Source organism: Xylaria bambusicola (genome assembly GCF_022495145.1).
Source record: "Xylaria bambusicola strain CBS 139988 unplaced genomic scaffold F5B22scaffold_18, whole genome shotgun sequence".
NCBI classification, from domain to species: domain Eukaryota; kingdom Fungi; phylum Ascomycota; class Sordariomycetes; order Xylariales; family Xylariaceae; genus Xylaria; species Xylaria bambusicola.
Window position 1 is genome coordinate 46,051 of NW_025953571.1, and position 21,808 is coordinate 67,858.

The window sequence follows — 21,808 nt, forward strand, 5'->3', positions numbered from 1 at the left end:
TCCTATATGCATCCGTCACGTAACCTGTGTGTAGATTATCCTCTTAACGCGCGCCCAGCAGTTCTTAAAGATACTATGCAGAGCCCTCGACGGACTCGTCGCCGCCTTCCTCGATCGTGTGAGGAATGTCGCAGACGTAAAGTCAAATGTGATCGAACCCATCCTTGTAGCCACTGTGTTTTAAGTAAAGCTCGCTGTCACTACAGCGCCAGGGTTCATTTGCAACAGGGACGGCCGACACGGCAAGCGTCACCCCTGAGCGACTGTTTTCGGCCGCCCGAGGTGGAGGACACTGGTTCTGAGCTCACCTTGCGTCAACCGCTGGGTTCGGCTCCTTTCCCCTCCGTGTCTAGTTCGGGTGTGACAGAAGGCCGCCCTACTAATCGCCTTTTGTCACGCTCATTAGGTCCAACCCGGCCAAGGGGCTCTGAGACCACCCATCTTGATGATGAACCTCATCGTGCCGAGCCACCATGTCTCCAGAATGGGTTGACTATAGGGACTAAGGCCAGACCTGCGTTAGCTTTACAAGAAGACAACGGCGGACTATCCGGTCAGCAGTTGAGGCTACACAAATCTAGATTGTTCGGCCAGACACATTGGACGAATGTTGTTTATGAGGTAAAATAGCCCGCCCTATGCCAGTACTCAATGTTAGCATGCTCATTGTCTAAGTTCAACAAAATTTCAGCTTTCATGAGGAGCGAGACTACAAATGCAGGAGGACAAGTATCAAGTTCACCGTTAAACGTGGCAATCCATTCACTTCTACAAGAATGCAAGCAAATGTCGCAGGGCGTAAAAGTGTCGAGACCTGGCAGGCTTTTGTCGTGCCCGGAGCCAATCGTTTCATCGCCGGCCATGGCAGATCACTTGATCAACTTGTATGAATCGAACATCGAGATTGTCTTCCGTATCCTTCATCGCCCATCATTTAGGAATGAATACGATAGGTACAAGTTGGACCCTACAGACGTCGCCGATGTGACGATGCTCAAAATCCAACTTGTCATAGCCATTGGATCCGGTCTTTGTCCGGAAATGGCCAGCGCAAAGGAGGTCCGCAGAGCAGCGTGTCAGTGGTTGTACGCTGCTCACACTTGGCTCTCAGGGCCAATAGAAAAAGACCGTTTAAGTATCAGCAGCATTCAGGTTCAATGTCTTCTGATTCTGGCTCGTCAGGTGCTTTCAGTGGGCGGTGATTTGTCCTGGGTCGCGATGGGCATGCTTCTGCGTACTGCCATGCAAATGGGTTTACACCGCGATCCAAAACATTTTCCCGGCATTTCGAGTTTGTAAGAACCACATTCTCCTAATCCCCCTGAAAAGCCAACCTTTCTGATATCCATTATTACTCTTTTAGCGAGGCAGAAATACGGAGGAGACTCTGGGCGACCGTATTAGAACTAAATGCTCAGGCATCTTTAGATTCTGGGACACCACCAGGTATCTCTCTTGATGACTTTGATACCCGACCGCCCACAAATGTAAATGACGAGGACATGGGTGAAGATAGCATCAATTTTAGACAACACAACGAGACAGTGCAGACTGATACGAGTCTGCAGCGCTTCCTGTTGCAGAACCTACCTCCAAGATTGGAAATGCTTCGTCGAATGAACGGCCTAGGTATAAACCTTGAGGATGAGCGCATTCTGGCACTGAGCGCAAGTCTCAACACAGCTTGCCGTGAAATCGATGCACAGGTTTCTACCGACCCTGATACCGAAACCGCGAGTTGTAAGCGGAATATGGCTTCTCTGCTACTCAGGCGTTTCCTCCTGGTCCTACACCGACCGCTCGCTGGCCGAATACGCGAAAATGCTTTATACTATCACTCGCGCAAGATGAGCTTCGACTCGGCCATGTCTCTTCTGAAGCCTCCAATAGTAAATAATACTTTCTCGTACCTCATGTTGCGCGGTGGAGGCCTATTTAAGAGTTGTCTCATCCATGCATCCCTAGCACTGGCTTCTGAGCTTCTCATTGAAATAGAAGAGCAGGGATCTGGTACCTATAGACAGATGCTCGTTGATGCAGTAAGAGAGGCACGCCAGCAATGGGTACAACGAATAAAGCTCGGCGATCCAAATTTTAGACTTCACATGAAGCTAAGTATCGTCTTGGATCAAGCCGAATATGTGGGGGAGGAAGAAGGGCAATTCCAGCAGCAGCGCATGGCGAAAAGTACAAAAGAGAGCCTAGAGCTGTGCCATTCCCTGATTCAGGAACATGTCAGGTCTACCTCAACTACCATCTCATCTGAATACAATGCATGGATAAGCCAAGGCCTTCATCCAGCGTGCAGTAACGAGGAGTCCGACTTATCGCGGGAATGCTTCTCTTTCAATGATATTTTACAGATGAATAGTCTAGATATAGGCGGCGGGGCATTTGACTCAAATACATTGCTTTTGTAACACCTCTCGCGATTCGTATACGACGTCTAGAGTACAAATAGCTTATCAAGAAACCCTTTCGCGACAGAACGCATGATTTGCTACTCAACCTAGACATTTAATCTTGTCTGAAGCTACTCTTATGATGTTATGAGAGTTGAATAGTTGAATAGTTAATTAATTGAGACAATAACCGTTACGCATTTTCTAAGAATAAAGAGCTTATGATCGACGTAAGTCTACCCACGATGCAGGTAACTAAATGTGCCATTAGATACGCATTTACGACACAATTTAGTACACCGCTGTTTAAGGTATCCGGTAATCTATGATCCTAATACATCCATCTCGGGCATTCGCCGACAGTATCCGTGTAAAAAGCCCGGCCCCGTGAATCTCGAATCCCGTTATATCCGCGGCCCCGAAGAAGTAGTTCCAGTTTCTAAGTCACTTAGACTAAATACGTCTAATCTCCCTGTACATAGGCTCAAAATTTTCCCATCCTCTAGGTATATAAAGGTGCGCGTGTTCGGTGAAGAGAGTCAACATTCCACGACACACCATCATAGTCACATAGAGCGTTTCCGCAACATTTAACCTCTTCGTTTGACCGGTTGGCTCTACCAGATATCTTGTCATTATGTCAGATATTCCCACTCATTATCAAGCCCTTGTGCTTACTAGCATTGGCCCTGAGATGCGAATTGAGCAGCGTCCGATGCCCAAGACCGACCCAGGCAGCGTAATCGTTCGTGTCCTCGAGACCTCAGTGCTCTCCTACCAAAACGACATATACAATGGGAAGCGCCAGTACCCCCTGACTACGCCTATTGTGGGCGGATGCAGTGCTGTCGGGCGCATCGTAGCAACCGGCCCCGACGCGACTATCTTGATGCCAGGCCAGCTAGTATGGGTTGATTGCGTCGTGCGTGCGCGCGATGACTCGGAGGCAATCTATCTATGGGGCATCCATGAGGGCTACAGTCCGGGCAGCCAAAAGCTCAGCAAGGAGATTTGGCACGACGGAACATTCTCACAGCTCGCTAAAGTGCCGTTGGAAAACTGCTTCCCCTTAAATGAAGCCAGGCTGTTTGGAGAGTTAGGATACTCGGCTCGCGAGCTGATCTACCTTTCACATTTGCTTGTGCCCTTTGGGGGTCTGAGAACTATTGACCTCAAACCGGGCGAGACTATCGTGATATGCCCGTCAACAGGGGGGTTCAGCGGAGCTGGTGTCCAGGTGGCACTAGCAATCGGTGCCAGAGTCATCGCCATGGGTCGGAATGAGATGGAACTCGCACGTCTCAAGGCTTTCGTGACGAAGGGAACACCATGGGCCAATATCGAGACGGTCAAGGTCACTGGCGATCAAGCGGCCGACACAGAATCGCTCAAAGCCTTCGGTACTATAGACGCTGTCCTGGATCTATCGCCACCGGCGGCGGCACAGGCAACGCACCTCCCTAGCGCAATAGCCGCACTACGGCGTGGCGGACGGATCAGTGTATTGGGATCGGTGGGACAACCTATTGTGGGCTGGTCGTTCTTATCCAAGGACCTTCAGTTGAAGGGTAAATTGATGTACGAGCGTGAGGATGTGATCCTGTTCATTAAGATGCTGGAGGCGGGGCTTTTCGCTAGAGGTACAGATCTTGTAGAGACCAAGCCTTTCCCGCTGGAAGATTGGAAGGCAGCTTTTGACATGGCGGCCGAGTATACCGGTGTTGGCAGGATCGTGACGCTCACACCATAACTCTGTCTTCATCGTGTGGTCACACCAGATATTTTGCTAGTTCATGGTACATATAATCTCATGCAAGAGGAATTCGATCAACCATTATCTTCCTCCACTTCTTTCAGGCTTTGCCATACATGTCTCGCAACATGGATACGGTTGAAATGGAGGTTCTTGGGTCCCAACTGTGCAAGTCGCAGGACAACGAGCAAACACATAGCTATGCATCACTTCCGAGTCGCCATCGTCGGCGGTGGGCTGGCTGGAGCGACGCTGGCGACTGCGCTGGTACAGTTATCCAATATGGATGTTCGAATTTTTGAATCTGCGCCCGAGTTCTCTGAACGTGGTGCCGCAGTTGGACTTGGAATCAATGCTCAGATGGCTCTCAACGAGATCATATCTGCTCCTCCAGCAGTGGCTTTGCTCGACAAGGCCGAGGGCGTACCTATCAACACACCCTATGCGGTCAGTCTGGTTTGCAGGCGGATAAGTTACGCGGCTTGCTTGCGCCTCAGTAGAATTTCCTGTTTGGTTTGGATATGGCTGGCCATAAGCAAGATGCGCTAGACAAGATGCACGAGATTCAACAAAAGACCTAGGGATACCTTACACTTTTCGACTTTATGTACCTAAGGAATAGTAATAGTAACTGAGCCGACTTCTTAAGTAGAGACTTATAGTACTATCTCGTCAGCTTATGCTGTTGCGCCGATTACCCAGGTCATCTAGGATGCGACGAGTGAGCTCGGAAAATGGTGCAATGAAAGAATGTGCTTCTCTTTGTAATATCACCCACTCCCACGAGCCCTATTGATAATATCAACACTCTGTAGTTGTGCGACAGAAGGGAGAATTGTTTGTTCAATAAGTATAGCCGCCCAACAGGTCTCGTGCAAGGGATAAAACGGTACAAGACAAACGTCACAGTCCTCTCTCAGGGGCTAATTCTGCTCTGGCCGCACGAGATTACGAAGTACAACTCTTGACATTACCTACTCGCTGGATTCTACCATTAAAAGATCGCGGTAATGGCTCTAGAGGAAACACAATTCGAATCCGGGGCTGAGAAAGAGGTGATTATCATAGATAACGAAAATCACCCACTACAGGTAATGGGTGGCTGGACATGTGCCGTGTACCACAATTGCACGAGACATGATTGTTGCCCAAGTCTTATAGAGCTTGCTACAACAGCTTTAGATATACCCAGCCTGGGTATTACAGTTCGAAATTTGGTATATGGAGTCGCTACCTAATCTAGATGGTTGATGGGTCTGGTGTACCAGCGTTTGTCAAGAGATCCACAGCTAGGCTAATTCAACGGGTAAAAGTGAACGAATAGCAAAACACCATCGGGCAGAAGGACTTCCCTAATCCGGTTTCACGCTGATTGCAGCAACAGCCGTCGTGTTGTTGTGATAGCGAGCTTCACCAGCCACTCTCGCGGGCTACTGGGAGTATGAAACAATGGGAGCGATGCTTGGTTGAAATGGTCCGCGCAATGTTCTAGAGTGGTGTGTTATAGACACTGACGATAGGTTGAACAAGTACTGAGGAAACCTTGAGTCAATCAACACCCAACGAAAAGAATTTTCTTCCGGAGCCTGGAATACAGCGTCTAGCGCCCAATCAACAAAGCTCCGTCTCAACATCAAGAGAGCGTCGTCTTCGGAGCTACTGCCGAGATGCAGGTGACAGGCACACGTGCATTACCGACCATGTTAAGCGGGGGTTGTTTGTATGCATTCATGCCTTGGTCAGCCATGATATAATCTTAATTTAGCGACATCAAGGTCCGAGGCTGCTGCGAAAAGTTTCCAGATAGAGACAATGAGACTACACTCGGACACCCTTTATGACAAAAACTCCCACCAGGTAGTAAACTGCCGCGGCAAGGGTCCCACACCTCGTGCCCATCCTTCATCTGATTGATACGCGACGTTGTATCCTCCCGCGGGTAATAAACGCTCATTTTCTGCACCCCGGATTATCTATCTGCGCCTTGGATAGTTGTGGTAAACATATGATTTCACCCTACAGGTCTGGAAGAAATGGCTATATCGATAGTGCTCACGACCGACTTAGCCTCAGCTCACCCTTTCGCCCTATTCGGGACAATTTCACTATCAGGCTCCGAGAGCTAATACGCGCAAACATTATGAGATGCTTAAAAGAGAAGCGGTTCCCTTGAATTGTAAGCATGGGCTTACAGATGCTTTTTCCCTTTGCTTCTTGACCATTTCTTTTCGTCTATACATTTGTAAGTTCTAGGTAATGGTGATTTTGGCAAGATGGCCAATCAACAAATTCCGTACTCTATGACAAACCATGACGAAGAAAAGGGGCTACATCGAACACCAACTGGTGTGACAATGTCCCCGGAACTCTTCGAGAAGGTATGGCCTATGCCTAGTGGTTGCTTATCTAGATAGGGGATGGGTGCTGACACATGAAAATAAGCTCTACTTGAGTCCTAAGGTGCCTCGTGCTGGCGATTATCACAAGCGATTTGCGAACCCAACACCTCTCGGCTTCATTGGGTAAGTCTCACTGCTACGACGGCACACAGGCCGTCCCACGTTAGTACGGGCAGCTTACCATCACTAGCTTTGTCATATCCGCCTCTACATTTTCCATGATCATCATGGGATGGGGAGGCTCCGCAGGGTTATCCCCCGTGGCGTATGTGTGCACCGTTTGTTCCCGTACCTACCTATGTTCTACAGCTAAAGCAAGAAAAGGGGGATCTTCTTCTTTGTGGGACCAGTCACGATGATATTTGCCCTGGTATTCGAGTGGATCTTGGGAAACTTCTTTTCGATGATGGTCATGGGACTATTCGCCGTATTCTGGCTGTCATTTGGGCTTCTCGAGGTACCTAACCTCGCCCTTGGCGTTCCATTTGCTACGCCGGGCGATCCGACGGGCACAGCATCGAGGGAATACAATGCCGCTATCGGACTGTACCTTATCGTTTGGGGATTTGCCTTTTTGACCTTTTTTGCCTTTACGACTCGTCTGAACATGGTTTTGGCAACTATATTTAGTCTTACAGCGATAGCAACCTGGACATTAGCAGGTGCTTACTTCAACCTTTCCTGGGGCGATTATGAAATGGCGAATAAACTTTCGAAAGTAAGTCCCGGTCAGAAATTACTTAACTGAACGAAATCATACTAAAACTCGTTGATCATAGGCTGGTGGAGCTATCATATTCGCCGTGTCAATTCTGGGCTGGTATATGTGCTCTGTTATCATGGCAGGGGAGATGAGAATTCGGTTTAACTTTCCAGTGGGAGACTTGAGCCACTTCTGGCCCAGCACCGACGTAGAGTTAGCGGTGCGTGAGCACAGTGATTAAAGCCCATAAAGACCCAATGCGTTATACGGTAAGGGCTAGCTGAGGAAACAGGAACTCAAAACGTGCCATGTGCTGGGTACTGGCTATGTTTCGTGGGTATTACACTCGTCGCGGTTATACCTTTGTTGTCCGTGCTTAATTATTGATTATCTATGTAGGGGATAAAGCTTGATTAGTTGCACACTAGAATGCAGTTGTCACAAGAGACGGCTCCAGGCTTATTCGTTCGAATGGTTATGTAGTTATACTATCAGAGTAAACAAGACAGAATTCCACAAGCAAGGATAAAGACCATCCCTCTCCGCATTTATTTTGGTGTGATTGTGGGTATGGGGAAGCACCTCGGTACCATCATTCCTCTCTCGTTAAAGGGACAGCGGTCGTTTCCGAGTGATTAAACTTGCGAATCCCAGTGCGGATGATCTTCAACTGAGACTTGCAATTTGGATCCGGGCAAGCGATCAGAGCGTCTGTTGTCATCCAGTCATTTTTGTCTGTCATTCTTTGCTTTGCAGCCAGTAGGGGCAAGACAGATGCTGGAACGGATTGTTAGGGGTCTGAAACGGTATCCTGCGCGTGTTGGTTACCTACAAAGGCTGTATATGCTTATACCTTGACCATGCGGTAAATACATCATTTCTCCCTGCAGCGTAAAATAATCGCCCTCTCGCGCACCACAGAGGATACGTTCACCCGGCGGGCAGACGACCTCGACGCGAAGGTCATACAGCTCGAACTCGTCTGCAGATGGCATGGCACGTGGATGTATGCTGTCTTCTTTCTGGCCTCAGATGCCGATACCAAATTCTAAATATCAAAGGCGTAGAGTGGTAGTTTAATGATGCCTAGATTACTACTTTAGAACCCCGCTCCGCTGCATTTGTTTTCGGAGTTCGGGAGAAGTGGGTAAGTCACAAGCCCCCATCACGTTAACCAATTCTCTTAGGAGTCCTATTCAACGAGTGGGACTCTGAAGGAGAATCAGCATAACGGGACTTGGTGTTTTGGTTGTTCTATATGAAGAACTTGGAGACAGTCAAACGCGCCCGGTGCTTATTAAACAGAAACGCTGTAGAACTTGAATCTGCCTCGAAACATGTATCCTATTTGGAGGTCTATTGTTGCACCCAGGTGTGCCGCAGATGCGTTGCAAAGGTCACAATGAATAATTACAATTCATCCTCAAACTGTTTCAGTGCATATTGCGATACTCGTTGCCACAGTCACCCAAACTCTCAATTAGCCTACCAGCTTTCTCGTTGTTACTGCCTAGCGCCACTTCATCGATTGCCTTTATCCCCATTAGCCTCGCTCAATGTAGATGTTTTCGTCCTTTGGGATATGATGGACGAACTAAATACCATGACTTGGGCTGACAGGGGTAATGACGGGGATCGGGAGAAATAGTGAAATCGGTATTCGTCAGGATTTGTCTGTCACCATTGAGACAAGAACAGTACTAACCTTCATATCATCATCGTCCAGTGTTAGATTTAATATAGTCAAATTATCCTGATCATGCGTTGCTACACCGAGCCTTGTCCCTACAATGACTGGTGATGGCCGGGCTTGATCAGCAAACAACCGTATCGGCATTGATCCCAAGTACGAGCGTCAGGGCTAGGGCTTAGCTATGGTGAGGGAGGAAGCACGCGTAAGCATTCCTTGTGAAGACACATACCTGCGCCAACTGACGGTTTTTGCAAAACCCATCGAATAGCTACGCTGGTAAGACTTAGGCCGCCATGCTTCTCTGCGATGGTAGAGAGCCTGGACAGCAGGGTTTGAAAGTCTTCCCAGCTGCCCCAGTCACAGATCATTCCCAAGTACTGACCCGGAGAGTCAGTTTCGCCCCATCTACCACCCAGCCTTATATAAGCTTCAACTCACCTTGCGTTGGGACGGCGTCAGGTGGCACGAGGCGGAATACATCTCTGGCAGACGCTGGTTGAGCCAGCGGCTGGAAAGAAAGCCACCACACTAATACATAGAAAGTCAATCAAACGTTTGATTGAGTATATCATGGTACTTACAAATGAGCCGTACGTGAGAAGTTTCAACCCATATTTCGCCGATATAGAGCACATCTTCCAGAGGGGACGCGAATCTACAACAGAGAACTATTGTATTGTCAATCAGGGGCTCAAACTCCAGATGTAATGATTCTTACTTGTATTTGGTTTGACACGAGTCCAACAACCCCGGTCTTGTCAAGAAGGTAATCGCACGCTTCTTGTGTATGAGCTGAGTCAAAGTTGCAGAGGCCAATTGAACTGACAAGCCTAGGATGGGTTTTTGTGAGGGAGATAAGCTTCACTAGGATGTCAAGATATTCTTTCTCCCCATACTTAATAAACAAGGTATTAGTAAATGCTTAAAGGCATAAGATTATCGTGTAGTACTCACATCATACCAGTGGAACTGAAGGAGCTCGACTCTGCCTCCAAGCCGCCTACATCGCTCTTTAACTGCCTCTAGCACCCACTTGTCGGTGACCTCACAGCCAATGGGTTTGAATACACACCACTTTGTAGCAGCGAACACCTTGTCTTTCACCTGAGGTGGAAGACTGTTTCGGAAGTGACCATATACGAGTTCAGCATCACCCTGTGGCAGAATTATTTAGCCTCATTCCAAAATCTTGGAAGCTCGACGACGAGCCTCTTACATAGTGATCTGCCATATCTGCAGCAACCAACCCAGAGCGGAGAAGCTGCGAAAGAGCCGCGTTCTGAGAATCGGAAGATGCCGTGCCCCAGGCAGGAGAAGAGAGTTGCCAGAAACCATTGAAGAGGCGAGGCGCTTCAAAGGGCCCCAAAGTAAAAGTCTCGGTGATCTCACTGAGTGAAACGTCTGACGGGAAGAAATATTCGTCGCCTGTCTTGTCTATTGCTGGGTGATCCGGATATAATATGTGCACAACGTCAGCGACCTGTCTCTCTGATCTTTGAAACGGATAGTCCAAAACATTTGGTTCATGTGTCTCGCAGTAGTGGCGGCATTTCACTAGAGACGTGTGAAGCTTGAGGAGTTCAGCTTTAAGTGCATCGTCCCTCGGAGGATCGATTTCCTTGAGGGCCTGCATTGCCTGTACTATGTCGCCAGCAAAGCCACCGAGGGCCTTGTGTAGCTCGGACCCAATGGTCCAGTTTGCGTTCGCCTCGTGTAATGAACATGAAAAATGATCTAGGCTAAGTGATCGGACCATCTTAACCGCGGAGCTACCAAGATCGGCATAACATATACGTACTACGATAAGGAGAGTTGTACCATTTTACTCGAGAAAAGGCACCTCGTAAGAGCTAGATACGTTGTACACTCCGTTGCCAGTTCATCAGGACCGGGGAAGAGCACTTGAGCGGGATAGAGTTCGGGTTTCGGATCAAGAAGTCTCTCGCGAACATGTCGAACGAAGGGTTGCTGTACAGAGGAGCCCTGGGAGATGAGAGCTCGCAAAGCCGATCGAAGGTACTCGGGAGGCACTACTACAGTTGGCGGCTCACCCTGTCAATGCTGCGCGTGCCTCACGTACAGTTCGATATTAGGACATCGTCCATCATGTTTCTGGGACAGTCATTATTAGCCTGGTCCCAAGACTGCCCCTAATAGTGCTCACACGGCCAATCGATTCACTTACACGTGCCCAACCATTCTGAATGGATAGTGGCCGGGTAGGCAGCCCTTGTCAAGCGTAGTGTGTGATGGCGTTATCCTAAAGAGCACAATGATTTACCGCGTATGTCGTCTACGTTTTTGAAGATGAATGCCGATTGTAGCAGAGATATAAATGTGGACCGTCTACCCGATTATCTCGGGGTTGAAGCGGGGGTTCACTAGATAGCTACCTATACCTACCTCTACTTGATCTATCTATATAGATAGACACAATACCTTTCAAGACCACGACGTCCACTGCATTCAGCATCTCTTTCCTCTAATTCTCTGCTTCGGTTGTCTTATCACTCTCAACTTCGCTTTCTGACCTGTAGAATATCGGGTTATTTCACGCCAGAACACCAAGGACTTAGCTGTTAAACTGGTCTGACATAATCGAGCAAACAAGCGACTTCAGCGATACGGGCCGTCCTGAGCGCACGCACTTCTATACCAGTTTCATTTAGGAACGTCACTTAAGATTGAAAAGGGCCCTGGAGACGGTTGAAATTACAAGTGGAAGATTGCGAATGAGTCTTGTTGCGTCATTCATGCTTAGGTGGTGTGCTATACTGCACAGATCTCTGGTTGGTTGAGAGCCATGTCCACCTAAAGGCGGCTAACCCAGGTTTGGCATTAATAGGTTTCATGACGATGCGAGAGACAGTAAGTGCATGGGCAATAGGCATAGGTATTTACTCAAATCAAGGGATATTGACTACGGCGATCTTGATCTCTTTCTCGTAAACGCCCTGAGTTATCTGATTTCTTTTCCGCCAACTACGTAACTTAGAAGGTTTGGGGTAGTAATTCAAGGCCTGTTTTCCCCAAACACGGCGCGGGGAGATCTCTGGGTAGCCATGAGAATGTGGGGAAGAGCCTCTGGCTAGTGTACATCTCGTTAGCCGTTATGATACAGGGCTTCCTATTTAAGGTATAAGAGGCATGAGCGAAGTTGACGTCGTCAGTACTGGAGGTTCATAATATAAACTCGTCCGAATCCTTAAGCCGAACTGCTCCGAGGCCCCCTCAAGAAACTATCGATATCTGACCGAGTGTGTGCGATTCATCATAAGAGACTATGATCATGAATATATAGGGGCGCGGGAGTGAGTGAGTGAAAGACAAGTGGGAGAAACATATATAAAGATGTGCTTATACTGAAACGAAAGACGCAGACACATAGGCGCTCGCCAATGATATGTATCTTAAAACACGGGGCCGAAATCATTAATCGCTCATCGGGCGTCGTTAGTGTGCTACTTGATAATGACGCTGAGACCACTTCGCCCATCGCAGAGCACCCGCCGTGTTGAGGATATAGATATAGAAGACGATCATACAGGTCAAGACCCTAGCGTGGAGAGAAGGTCAGGTCCAATCTCCACGCCGACGGCTTTACCAAGAACAAAGCCTGCCACAGTATGATACCCCTTTCATCATTCTCTTCTCATAGTAGCTTTGTGTCGAGGTCATTATTTCCTGCTAGAGCCATGAGCGTGTGGAGACAGATATACACACATCCCCTTAAGCTGGCGTCTAATTCAACTGACCGAGAAAGCAATACTAATTCTAATGAGCTATAGTGCTCTCAGTGTAGGGTACGTAAGGTTCGTTGTGATGGACGGGAGGGTCTCTGCCAGAATTGCGATCGCCTCGGCTTTGCATGTTCGTTCCAGCAGTCGCCGAGTCGGCCGCCAGGCCGTTATCTAAAATTACCCGAGCGTCGGAGACGGTTGCAGGCGTGTATCCCCTGCCATTTGAAGAAAACACGATGTCTCGGTGAGATTCCCAGCTGCCTCAATTGCACTCGCAAGGGCAGAGAGTGCGTATACCCGACTGCTCGAAAACATGCTTCCGCCTCTACTCCGGACCGTGGCCCTGAGTTTCCCCTACGAGAAAAAGAGATCTTAGAGACACCGACAGTCGTCCGCGAGGATTCTTCAACCCGTAGATTGGGCGTAAGCGGGGATGGCGAGACGAGAGCGGAACCTTCCTTGCCCGACGCGGCAATGGTTACGAAATATCTAGAAGACTACTTCACATACTTGTATCCTCTACCCTCATTCGCGTTCCTTCATAAACCCACCGTTACCAGACGATGTCGCGACGGCACCGTTAACGAGGCACTCAAGTTGGCTAGTAAGGAGACCTCAGTATTGAAAATGATGCTCAAGTAAATTACTTTCTAACTTGATTTCATAGTCTGCGCCGTCACGTCGTTGCACCTCGAGCCCACAGCACGTTGCCATACCATCTGGGCTAAGAAGGCAGAACAACTCATCCTTCAGCACATCGGACGTCCATCTATCTTCCATCTACAAGCACTACTACTAGTCGTCCGCTGTCGAATAGAAGGCGGCGAGTTCCCCACTGCCTTTGTAAGTGAATAGTGTGTCAGGGCTACCAAGTTTTCCTCCCTTCCGAGCAAACCGATACATATAGTTGAAGAGAAGTTTCAGTCTGACAGACAACCTAGATGCTAGCAGCCCTCGCGGCGCGAACAGCCGTTGCATTACGGCTTAACTACGAGCGTGCTGAACTAGCCTTTGTAGCCCAGGAGGCCCGACGACGACTCTTCTGGGCGCTATACATCCTCGATGATTACTTCTGCGTCGGACTGCGCGAGTTCGAGCTTCTGCCCGAAGAGACCATATATCTCCAGCTATCTTGCCGCGAGGAGATATTCGAGGCTGGCCAGCAGTGTCCGACGGGAATGCTTCGACCGAGCGTATCCGACAACGTCGTGGCTATGGGATTGCGTGGAGCGTATTTGCGACTCATTTCGACTCGCCGGGCTATTATGAGGTGTGTGTGTATGACGGAAAGATATCTCTGGCTGCTCCCGCCTTCGCCATGTCGGCCGCAGAACAGGAAAAAGGGCTGACTGGTGAGAACTCCTCTAGATTTAACAGACGAGTCGGCCTCGGCGAGGAGTCTTTGTCGACGATCAGCGATCGTATCCAGCAATTCGAGCAGGACCTGGCGCGTTTGCAAGCCGCATTGATTCCGGAACACCAGTACTCGGTTTCGAATCTAGCCTCGTGCGCATGGCCAGCACAATTCGTGATGTTGCATAGTACGCGCAAATACACTCGGTTCATACAATAGTATTACACACACTGACTAAACTATCATCTCTTTCTAGTTTCCTTCTACCAATGCCACTGCGATATATATCGCATGTTCTTGAATGGCTACAGCGAGGCAGCTCCATCCGGGCTACTTGCGAGCATTCGTCCCCAGGATTGCGCCACCAGTGAGTTCAGTTTACATCCCATTGATGTCCATATCTCTCACAGAACGGACCTACAATTGACAATTCAAAAACCCAAGTGCAAGCACAATGTCTCGAACAAGCCGAGAACATCATTCGGATTCTAGGGGATTTCATCACGAGCTATCCCCGCGGCAGCAGCAGCCAATTGCTATTCCTCGAGCGTGACGCAGCCGTCTGTGCATTCGAGAGCGCGCGTCTCGTGATGTTCGGATCACGGCTTCCGTGCGCAACATCTACGCTCGAGGCATCCATCCATAAAGCACGCCAAGTCTCGCTGTATCTCATTACCGAGTTCTTCCAGTACTCGGCTTCAACACGATCGCTCGTGAGTCCTATCTAACGACGTTATCAAGCGGCGGAGGTGGCTAACTGGTAATACTTGATTAGAGTGTGGCGCTCGAAAATCTGATATCAAGCTACTCGAAACGTCTATCCGAACAGGCGCAGCCGCAAATACGAGCACAAGATACACATACCGAGCCAGAGCCAGAACCAGCGGCGCCACGGCGGCCGTCCTCCAAGATATCACGGCAGGTAAGTTCCCTCTAGTCCATACCCGCTCTCGACACGTTCTGGTCCCCACAACTCCCCAAACCCCATGACTTTGGCGAGGACATACTTACCCCGCCGTACCAAAAACAAAGGCAAGCTCGCGCCAGCGCCTATCCGTACAAAGTCTTCTCCTACAATCCGATTTCGCCGACGACAGCCACGAGATCGCCGGCTCGTTTCCAGTATCCCATGCGCTTGGTACTACGAATCCGAATCCGCGGACAACGTATCCGTTGCTGTTGCAGACGAGGACGGCCCCGAGCTTAGGAATCACGGGAAGAGGAGATACAGGCACGGATGCCGGTACCTTCTCACCTCTGCCTACTTTATCCGCAGCTGGCGTCCGGAACATCACGACACCAGGGACCCTGACACCGCCATCATGCAACAACTATAACCAGCAATCCCAACCCCTGCCGCATCGTCAGCAACTACCGTTATCCCGTCCAGCTTCGTCTTCCCTATGGGACGTGGCCATAGACGCACACCGGGAAGACGCCGGTCTCATATTCAACCCATGGATGGGCTTTACAGGGACAGAGGAGTTCTACGGCCTGTCACAAGGACTGAGCGAAGAATATTAATGGGATATTCATTCTATAAATGCCGCCCGATATTGAGTCGGATGAGTGTCTATACTCGATAGTATATTGTAAGTGATGAGGGGGTTTAAATAAAAGGGTATCATTGGTTTTCCAAGAATTGCTATATGACTACCAAGTATCATAGCCGTAAAGTGATCAGCCTTTCTCTTCTCCAGTACCACCGTGTCAACAAGATTGTAATGGTCTATCGGTATGGGCTGCTTTCCTATGGAGGTGAAAACCACCCAACCATCGCGTGCCAATGTACCCAACTCACACCTGAGAGCTATGATGTGATGACGCTCAAACATGTTTAACCTCATCAAATGATCATATTCCCGGTATGTTCCTTTAGCGAGTTAGTTAGGGTCGCTTTGCTACCATCATTTCAACGATGGACTCTAGCCTATGAAGGCTCCACTCCGTGCAATTTCGTGACGGGAAAGGTGGAATTTTACGAATATTCCGCCAGTGCTCGTTTAGACTAAAACTCCGCTCAAGACTGAAGCTCAATGGCCACCCAGGATAACTGAGCACTAGCTGTGACAGTGCATTACCATTAAGATTGGTGCCGAATTGCAGCGCTAGCGATCAGTTTCACACATTGAAGTCCAAGTTGTTTGCTGGTCGCCCCATTAGGCTAGTGATTGGATATTTTTTAACAACGGAGTCTCCGACGTTGCTACTCGGGTTTCGGGTGATTTGAAAATAGGATCAGAAACATCTGCATCGGCGTGGCTCTCTACATCAGCGTCTGAAGCACTTGTCCCGAACCCAGTATCCTTGCTAGCAACTGACGGTAGTGAAGTCACGGCTGCGGTACTTAAAGTGTTGGTAGTGTCACTACCTGTGGTATTGGGGGCACTGTGTTGCTGAGCACTAATTGTGGTACGTCTGTTGGGAGAATGAAATGCATATTTATTTAGGAGTTTACCCGAGGACGTCGGGACCCGCGAGAAATCGAATGATTCGGTCTCAAAAGTGGCGGACGATACGGGTCCTGTTTGTGGCCCACTTAGGAGTGTGTAATGCTTTGGAAACTTCTTTAATCTGAGGTTGGGCTTTCCACGAGAATCGCGTACCGGTATCTCGAGTTGATCTTCGTCATCCGAATCGTCATCCATAAGGCTGCAGGGCGATTCGTAGGACGGATAGTAGTTGTTGACTAAACTGCTGCCGCTCGACCTACGATAACGATGCCTCAGCTTCCCCTTGGAAAGGAATCCTTCAACTTGCGTAGGTCGTTCACAACCGTCCCTATAGTCGGCTGTTAATGAACCCGTGGCCATCCTCCGTAGATCGACTTGACTCTTGCTGAAGACGACACGAGCTCGCAGTGCATGAACGGCACGATCAAGAGCAAGTTCAATAGCGCAACGATCCCATATGCGAGCCAATTTCGGCCACGTGGCGCGTTCGCCGAGAAGGCATGAGCGCGTCATGAATTCGGTCGTGGGGTTCCTTAAGATCCTATGGAGATCAAAAACACCAATGGCAGGCAAGATGTTTATATCGCCTGAGTATTTTTGGCTCAGAATTGAGCGAAGCTTGCCAATTAGATTAGGAAACACGCCAATTTCTGCCAGGACCTGCATCCTGTGGAGGGCTTCAGTCTTCGCGAGGGATGTGATAGTGTCTAACCAATCAAACTCTTGCTTATAGATGACGGCGTGGTGGCTATTGGTCGATGGACATGGCATGTCGTCTTTCACTAAGAAAGGTACGACATGAGGGTTTACCTGAGAGACAATGAAATGATTCACATTGAACATTTCAGAAAGCCTTGTCATAGGAAGGTCGTTGTCCACGGAGCCATCTATCCATACCTGGGGTGTTGGATTCCAAGGGCTGTGTTCGCCCGTTAGTGGATTCTTCACAAGTAGCATGCCAGCGCTAAACACAAGAGGAACAGAACAGGAGGCGGCAACTGCAGACCATATCAGGACGTTGGGCGCTGTGACATAGTTGAGTAGCCGAGGGAGCTCGTAGATGGATGCCGTAGACACACATATGTTACATATACGTCTGGTGCGGTTGTAAGCCTCTTGGAAGGTGATGTCACCGAGCAAGTCGCGCATGACGCGGGTGAGGTGCTTGATATCAGACCAATTGCCCTCCGTCAACAGCCTGCGTAGATGATCGAGAAGGCCATCCTCATTTCCATGCTCCTCGAACACAGCCAGGTCGCCATGGGGGAAATCTTCGATAACGTGAGGGATCTCATCATCCGTCTTGGAGCAGAACACGGCGCATACAATGGAGCCGGCCGATGCACCGGAAATAATGCGTGGAAGCAGCTTTGCTTCGAACAAGGCCTTGAGAACGCCGATATGGGTCATGCCGAAGGTACCCCCGCCGCTCAATAGAAGCGCACTTCGGCCAAAACTCTGGCGGGCGTATAGCATGGCGTCTAACAGATCCCTTGGCCCTGATATATCGTCGACGTCGCCGTCGTCTTCGTCTTCGTCTTCGTTGCCATTGCTGGGCATGTTGGAGGCATGAGTACTGTGCTCGACAAGCGCGGCAATAGTCTGTAAGGCAGAGTCGACATAGCGCTCGATTAATTTCTTAGTGCCATAATACGAATGGCGGTAGAGATCGATATTGCCCATGCCTCCCAAGTCGCGTGATAGAGCAGTCCTGACAAGGTACATCATGGTGCGCACATCGCCAGCCATGCGCGCCTCATCGAGATCTTTCAGACGTGCGGCAAGTATGTCTGGGTTGTAGTCCCCAGTCGACGTGTCGGCTTTCCACTCCTCGTTGCCCTCAAGGACGTCGAGCTCTTGCGCAGCGGCATCCCACTGACAGCAGGACTCTGCATTTTGCATGCGGGCGAGGAGAACTTGGCGGCGCTCGTCACGACATCTTGCCTCTTCGCGCTGTTGGGTTGTCAGGCCATCCTTGAAGTACAAGAGTTTCCCGACAATTCTGGAGATGGATACAGCGACGGCAGGTTGATTTTGATGATATTTTATGCTCTTGGCTTCGGGTCGAGTGGTGGCGCGGATGGCGGGAGCAGATGGAAGAAGGTTAATGGAGAAGGTCATGTCGGCCCTATGCAGTAGAAGATGCAGAGAAAGAGTATAATTTCATGCCGCGGGTGCGAAGTTGGTACGGAGATCGAGGTCGGGAACAAGGGCGACAACAGCGCACGGCAGACCAAGCCATCGAGGCCAAGAAGCGAAGGAATGAAGCAGCACACTCAACCGATGGTATTCCCACTTTGAGGCGTGGTGTACACCTAGGACTGGGTTCTAACAGGGATGGATTCTATAATGGTGAAAACATGGTATGTGTATGGGGTAGGTAAGTAAGTAACAAGGAGGTGTTTACGTAGTAGGTAGGATAAAGATATGGGCATAATATGGGTAGAATAATGGGGAGAGGGTGATGTAGCGCAGAGACAAAGGAGAAAGCCACATGGCATCATCTGCCACATGTGGAATGAACTAGGAATTGTACATAACTAGTGTGAATACATATTCGATAGTATCTGAGGGCTGGGACGTCGGAGCGAAAGTGAACTCGTGACGTGTGTGTCGTGTGTGTGTGTAATGGCGGGGTGTCCACATGCGCTGTAGACATGTGAAGCTCGGGGAAGAGGGATACCTCGGAGTACCGCCTCGGTACTTCATATACACTGTACTACTAGGCGCCCTGTGATGTATATAGAGACACCGTAGGTGTAGCATGTGGGGGCGCATCATGTACATACCAAAGTGCCTGTACTGGATTAAATACCTTACCCAGACCTAACTAGCATAAGAAGTTAATGCCAGTACTACTGCAACTCTCGAAGGTCCCCTACTTACAGATTATTCAAGGCTGGATCAAGTAACACGTTATTTGTATGTGATAAGAGAGTATCTAGAGGGACCCTTTAGAGAAAGACCTCATGTATACACCCATCTCTTGTCTTCCATGCTCTTTATCTTACAAAACAAGACTATGTTGATCAAGCCCGAGTTTGATTGTAATTTATAAGTAAATTTAATAGTCAAGTGACACCGTGCTCAGCCACTATACCGCACCACATCACATACTACCTATTGGCTTATAGTGCCAAGCCTGATGGAAATCTGCGACCACAACCTACGTAGTGTGTACTGGCATACCAGTACCACATAGTTAACTACCTATTCTATCTATATAATAGATTTCCTCAATGCATATCAGATGCGGAAAGACTTTGAAATTTCTAGTAGCCCACTTCATATCATCCCAAGAAGCAAGGTCAATTCTAATAATATTTTAAGTATAATAAAGATTTTTTTAACCTTATTCTTATCTTTAAAAAAAAAACCAAGGCTGTTGTCTCTGCTCTCATCAATCCCCAATTCTTACGTTCCTTGAGGTGTTGAATTCGACTCCGCATGGTAATCGGCAAGCTCAGTCGCAAAAGCACCGACGACATCTCTCACTATTCACATGAAGTTAGTAACGTCTCTCCCTTCCCCAAAATAAAGTAGCAAAAGATGACGAAAGGAACGAAAGTCACCTAAAAAAAAAAAAAAAAAAAACTCACATTCATAAATCGTATCGCCTTCTGCCCAAAAGTGCCCGGCCTCAGTAACTTCCACATGATGGAACTGCGAGCCGCTAGCACTAGAAAGTTGATAAGTCCACTCGCGCATCTTGCTATAACTGATAAATCCGTCCTGTCCGCCGTAAATGACGAGAGTAGGGTTCGACGCGAGCGGTGTATCGTCCGCAGCTACGGCCCGGGGTCTCCTCGCCCAAGGGAGCGACAAGTGATTGAACAGAGAAAAAGTGATTAGTCGAGCCATTATACCGACGGGGGGTGACACGGCGAGATAGGCGCTCTGGAACCTGATACCTCCGGGCACTTCGTCTAAGCATTGATGCATTTCGTCTCCATCGTCGGCCGCCGCCTCTTGTGATGATGGCCAGCGACGGTACGGTCGATGCACTAGCTTCGCACGTGAGAGAAGATGCCCGACGCTTTCTCGGATTCGTTCCTCGCGGTGGGAATCGGACACCGGGCCGTGGCCATCATGGTTTCTCTCCGAGATAACCTCATCTCCGCCTAAGCGCACACCTAGTGATCTCTGGGGCGAGCCAGGACTGGCAGGGAGGCTGTTGTGCGCCTCGGCCAGATGTTCGGCGCGCAGGCGGATATCAGCTTCGGCCGTATGTATAGCGGGTGTTGCGAAATGAGCCAGAATGGTATCCAGGTGCGGGAGATTCATTGCGACTATGGCGCCATAGGAATAGCCTGCCATTAGCAATGTCGGCAGAGGCCTTGGGTCCATTTCATGAGCATTAGATGAGAGTCTGTCGAGGTGGTGAACATAGTAAGCTAGAAAGCCAATGACAGAGACGTAGTCAGCCTGCTCTGGTTTAGATGTCCAGGAAGTGCGTCCTGCGGATGATGCAGCGCCTCTAAACCACTCTCAAGACACGCAAGTCAGCGGAAGCACAACGACGTAGACAACGGGTAGACGGAACCTGAAATTGAACGTAACTACGAGATACCCTACCTGTAGGAGGGTTCCGGCGACAACATCGACTATGGCATCGTTATAACAGCCCCCCAAAGGCGCATATGGGGGCGCAACGACAGCGGCGTGGCCCGACCAAGGCAGGCCGGGATGCGAGGGGCCGGTAGATGGGTGGAAAAGCCTACAGTCGAGCTCGGTACCATCGTGAACGCTGGGAAGCGTGAAGCTTACGCTCGGTTGCGGGAGCATGATTTATTTGGCCGCGCAGGAAAATGCATGGTGTAAAACGTCTGCTACTTGAATAGTCACGCGCCAAATGTCCCGTTTTGGCTCCTTCCTTGGCACGCGTCTGAATTGACGGGATTCCGAGGTTTGTTGTCAACAGACTCGAGCCCGTCAGAAATACCTTATCTCAGCTGCAGGCATATGAATAGGTAATGGCAGTAGGACTTGTTCGAATCATGGTATCTTCGGACATGCGTAGAGTATATCATGACCCTTGACCTACATATATATGTAGTGGGCAAAGCTACCCACATTAGGTAGGTCGATTGGTACTTATTTATAGCTACTTAGGTACCTAAGGTTGGGTATCTCCAACGTTGTCTAACTCTACCTCATCGAATGCATATGAAAAACGACCTATAATCATCAAACTAGAGATCTGTTCCTACATTTCTTCCTCTCATTCTTACCGAGTGTTCAATCAAAGGATGGCCAAAACAAGGGAACTGCACTGAAACACAAAGTTGCTGATTGAAAAATGGTATTATAT

General features: G+C 49.1%; 9 protein-coding genes across 9 annotated transcripts; 5 read left to right on the forward strand and 4 right to left on the reverse strand.

Moving 5' to 3' along the window:
- Window positions 1-21: 21 nt before the first annotated feature.
- F5B22DRAFT_604669 (fungal-specific transcription factor domain-containing protein) lies at window positions 22-2,551 on the forward strand. The gene is made up of 3 exons (XM_047974806.1): window positions 22-621; window positions 692-1,295; window positions 1,364-2,551. The coding sequence occupies exons 2-3, from the start codon at window positions 697-699 to the stop codon at window positions 2,418-2,420; spliced, it is 1,656 nt and encodes a 551-aa protein (XP_047831187.1). The 5' UTR covers window positions 22-621; window positions 692-696; the 3' UTR covers window positions 2,421-2,551.
- Window positions 2,552-2,654: 103 nt separating this feature from the next.
- Window positions 2,655-4,628, forward strand: F5B22DRAFT_604673 (GroES-like protein). The gene has a single exon (XM_047974807.1). The coding sequence runs from the start codon at window positions 3,040-3,042 to the stop codon at window positions 4,150-4,152; it is 1,113 nt and encodes a 370-aa protein (XP_047831188.1). The 5' UTR covers window positions 2,655-3,039; the 3' UTR covers window positions 4,153-4,628.
- Window positions 4,357-4,736, forward strand: F5B22DRAFT_646074 (uncharacterized protein; the record flags this gene model as incomplete). The annotated part of the gene is made up of 2 exons (XM_047978682.1): window positions 4,357-4,602; window positions 4,656-4,736. The coding sequence occupies 2 exons, from the start codon at window positions 4,357-4,359 to the stop codon at window positions 4,734-4,736; spliced, it is 327 nt and encodes a 108-aa protein (XP_047831189.1).
- A 1,373-nt stretch (window positions 4,737-6,109) lies between these two features.
- On the forward strand, window positions 6,110-7,790 carry F5B22DRAFT_126459 (GPR1/FUN34/yaaH family-domain-containing protein). Its single transcript, XM_047968923.1, has 5 exons — window positions 6,110-6,533; window positions 6,598-6,677; window positions 6,745-6,819; window positions 6,879-7,272; window positions 7,334-7,790. The coding sequence occupies exons 1-5, from the start codon at window positions 6,429-6,431 to the stop codon at window positions 7,496-7,498; spliced, it is 819 nt and encodes a 272-aa protein (XP_047831190.1). The 5' UTR covers window positions 6,110-6,428; the 3' UTR covers window positions 7,499-7,790.
- F5B22DRAFT_126472 (uncharacterized protein) lies at window positions 7,674-8,383 on the reverse strand. Its single transcript, XM_047968924.1, has 2 exons — window positions 8,090-8,383; window positions 7,674-8,034 (listed from the first exon to the last, which is right to left on the reverse strand). Exons 1-2 carry the CDS (start codon window positions 8,250-8,252, stop codon window positions 7,850-7,852), a joined length of 348 nt encoding a protein of 115 aa, XP_047831191.1. The 5' UTR covers window positions 8,253-8,383; the 3' UTR covers window positions 7,674-7,849.
- A 22-nt stretch (window positions 8,384-8,405) lies between these two features.
- F5B22DRAFT_604694 (putative aryl-alcohol dehydrogenase) lies at window positions 8,406-11,304 on the reverse strand. The gene is made up of 11 exons (XM_047974808.1): window positions 11,136-11,304; window positions 11,031-11,062; window positions 10,749-10,980; window positions 10,167-10,689; window positions 9,905-10,105; window positions 9,669-9,845; window positions 9,532-9,618; window positions 9,389-9,478; window positions 9,180-9,327; window positions 8,963-9,051; window positions 8,406-8,789 (listed from the first exon to the last, which is right to left on the reverse strand). Exons 1-11 carry the CDS (start codon window positions 11,147-11,149, stop codon window positions 8,691-8,693), a joined length of 1,692 nt encoding a protein of 563 aa, XP_047831192.1. The 5' UTR covers window positions 11,150-11,304; the 3' UTR covers window positions 8,406-8,690.
- A 1,117-nt stretch (window positions 11,305-12,421) lies between these two features.
- F5B22DRAFT_636031 (uncharacterized protein) lies at window positions 12,422-15,568 on the forward strand (the record flags this gene model as incomplete). Its single annotated transcript, XM_047977229.1, has 9 exons — window positions 12,422-12,574; window positions 12,739-13,294; window positions 13,358-13,533; window positions 13,632-13,960; window positions 14,059-14,231; window positions 14,301-14,411; window positions 14,489-14,757; window positions 14,820-14,966; window positions 15,077-15,568. The coding sequence occupies 9 exons, from the start codon at window positions 12,422-12,424 to the stop codon at window positions 15,566-15,568; spliced, it is 2,406 nt and encodes an 801-aa protein (XP_047831193.1).
- Window positions 15,569-16,250: 682 nt separating this feature from the next.
- F5B22DRAFT_636032 (acyl transferase/acyl hydrolase/lysophospholipase) lies at window positions 16,251-18,618 on the reverse strand (the record flags this gene model as incomplete). Its single annotated transcript, XM_047977230.1, has 2 exons — window positions 16,251-16,253; window positions 16,291-18,618. The coding sequence occupies 2 exons, from the start codon at window positions 18,616-18,618 to the stop codon at window positions 16,251-16,253; spliced, it is 2,331 nt and encodes a 776-aa protein (XP_047831194.1).
- Window positions 18,619-19,556: 938 nt separating this feature from the next.
- On the reverse strand, window positions 19,557-21,564 carry F5B22DRAFT_126705 (Alpha/Beta hydrolase protein). The gene is made up of 3 exons (XM_047968925.1): window positions 21,041-21,564; window positions 20,097-20,974; window positions 19,557-19,991 (listed from the first exon to the last, which is right to left on the reverse strand). Exons 1-3 carry the CDS (start codon window positions 21,280-21,282, stop codon window positions 19,912-19,914), a joined length of 1,200 nt encoding a protein of 399 aa, XP_047831195.1. The 5' UTR covers window positions 21,283-21,564; the 3' UTR covers window positions 19,557-19,911.
- Between the last annotated feature and the right edge of the window lie 244 nt (window positions 21,565-21,808).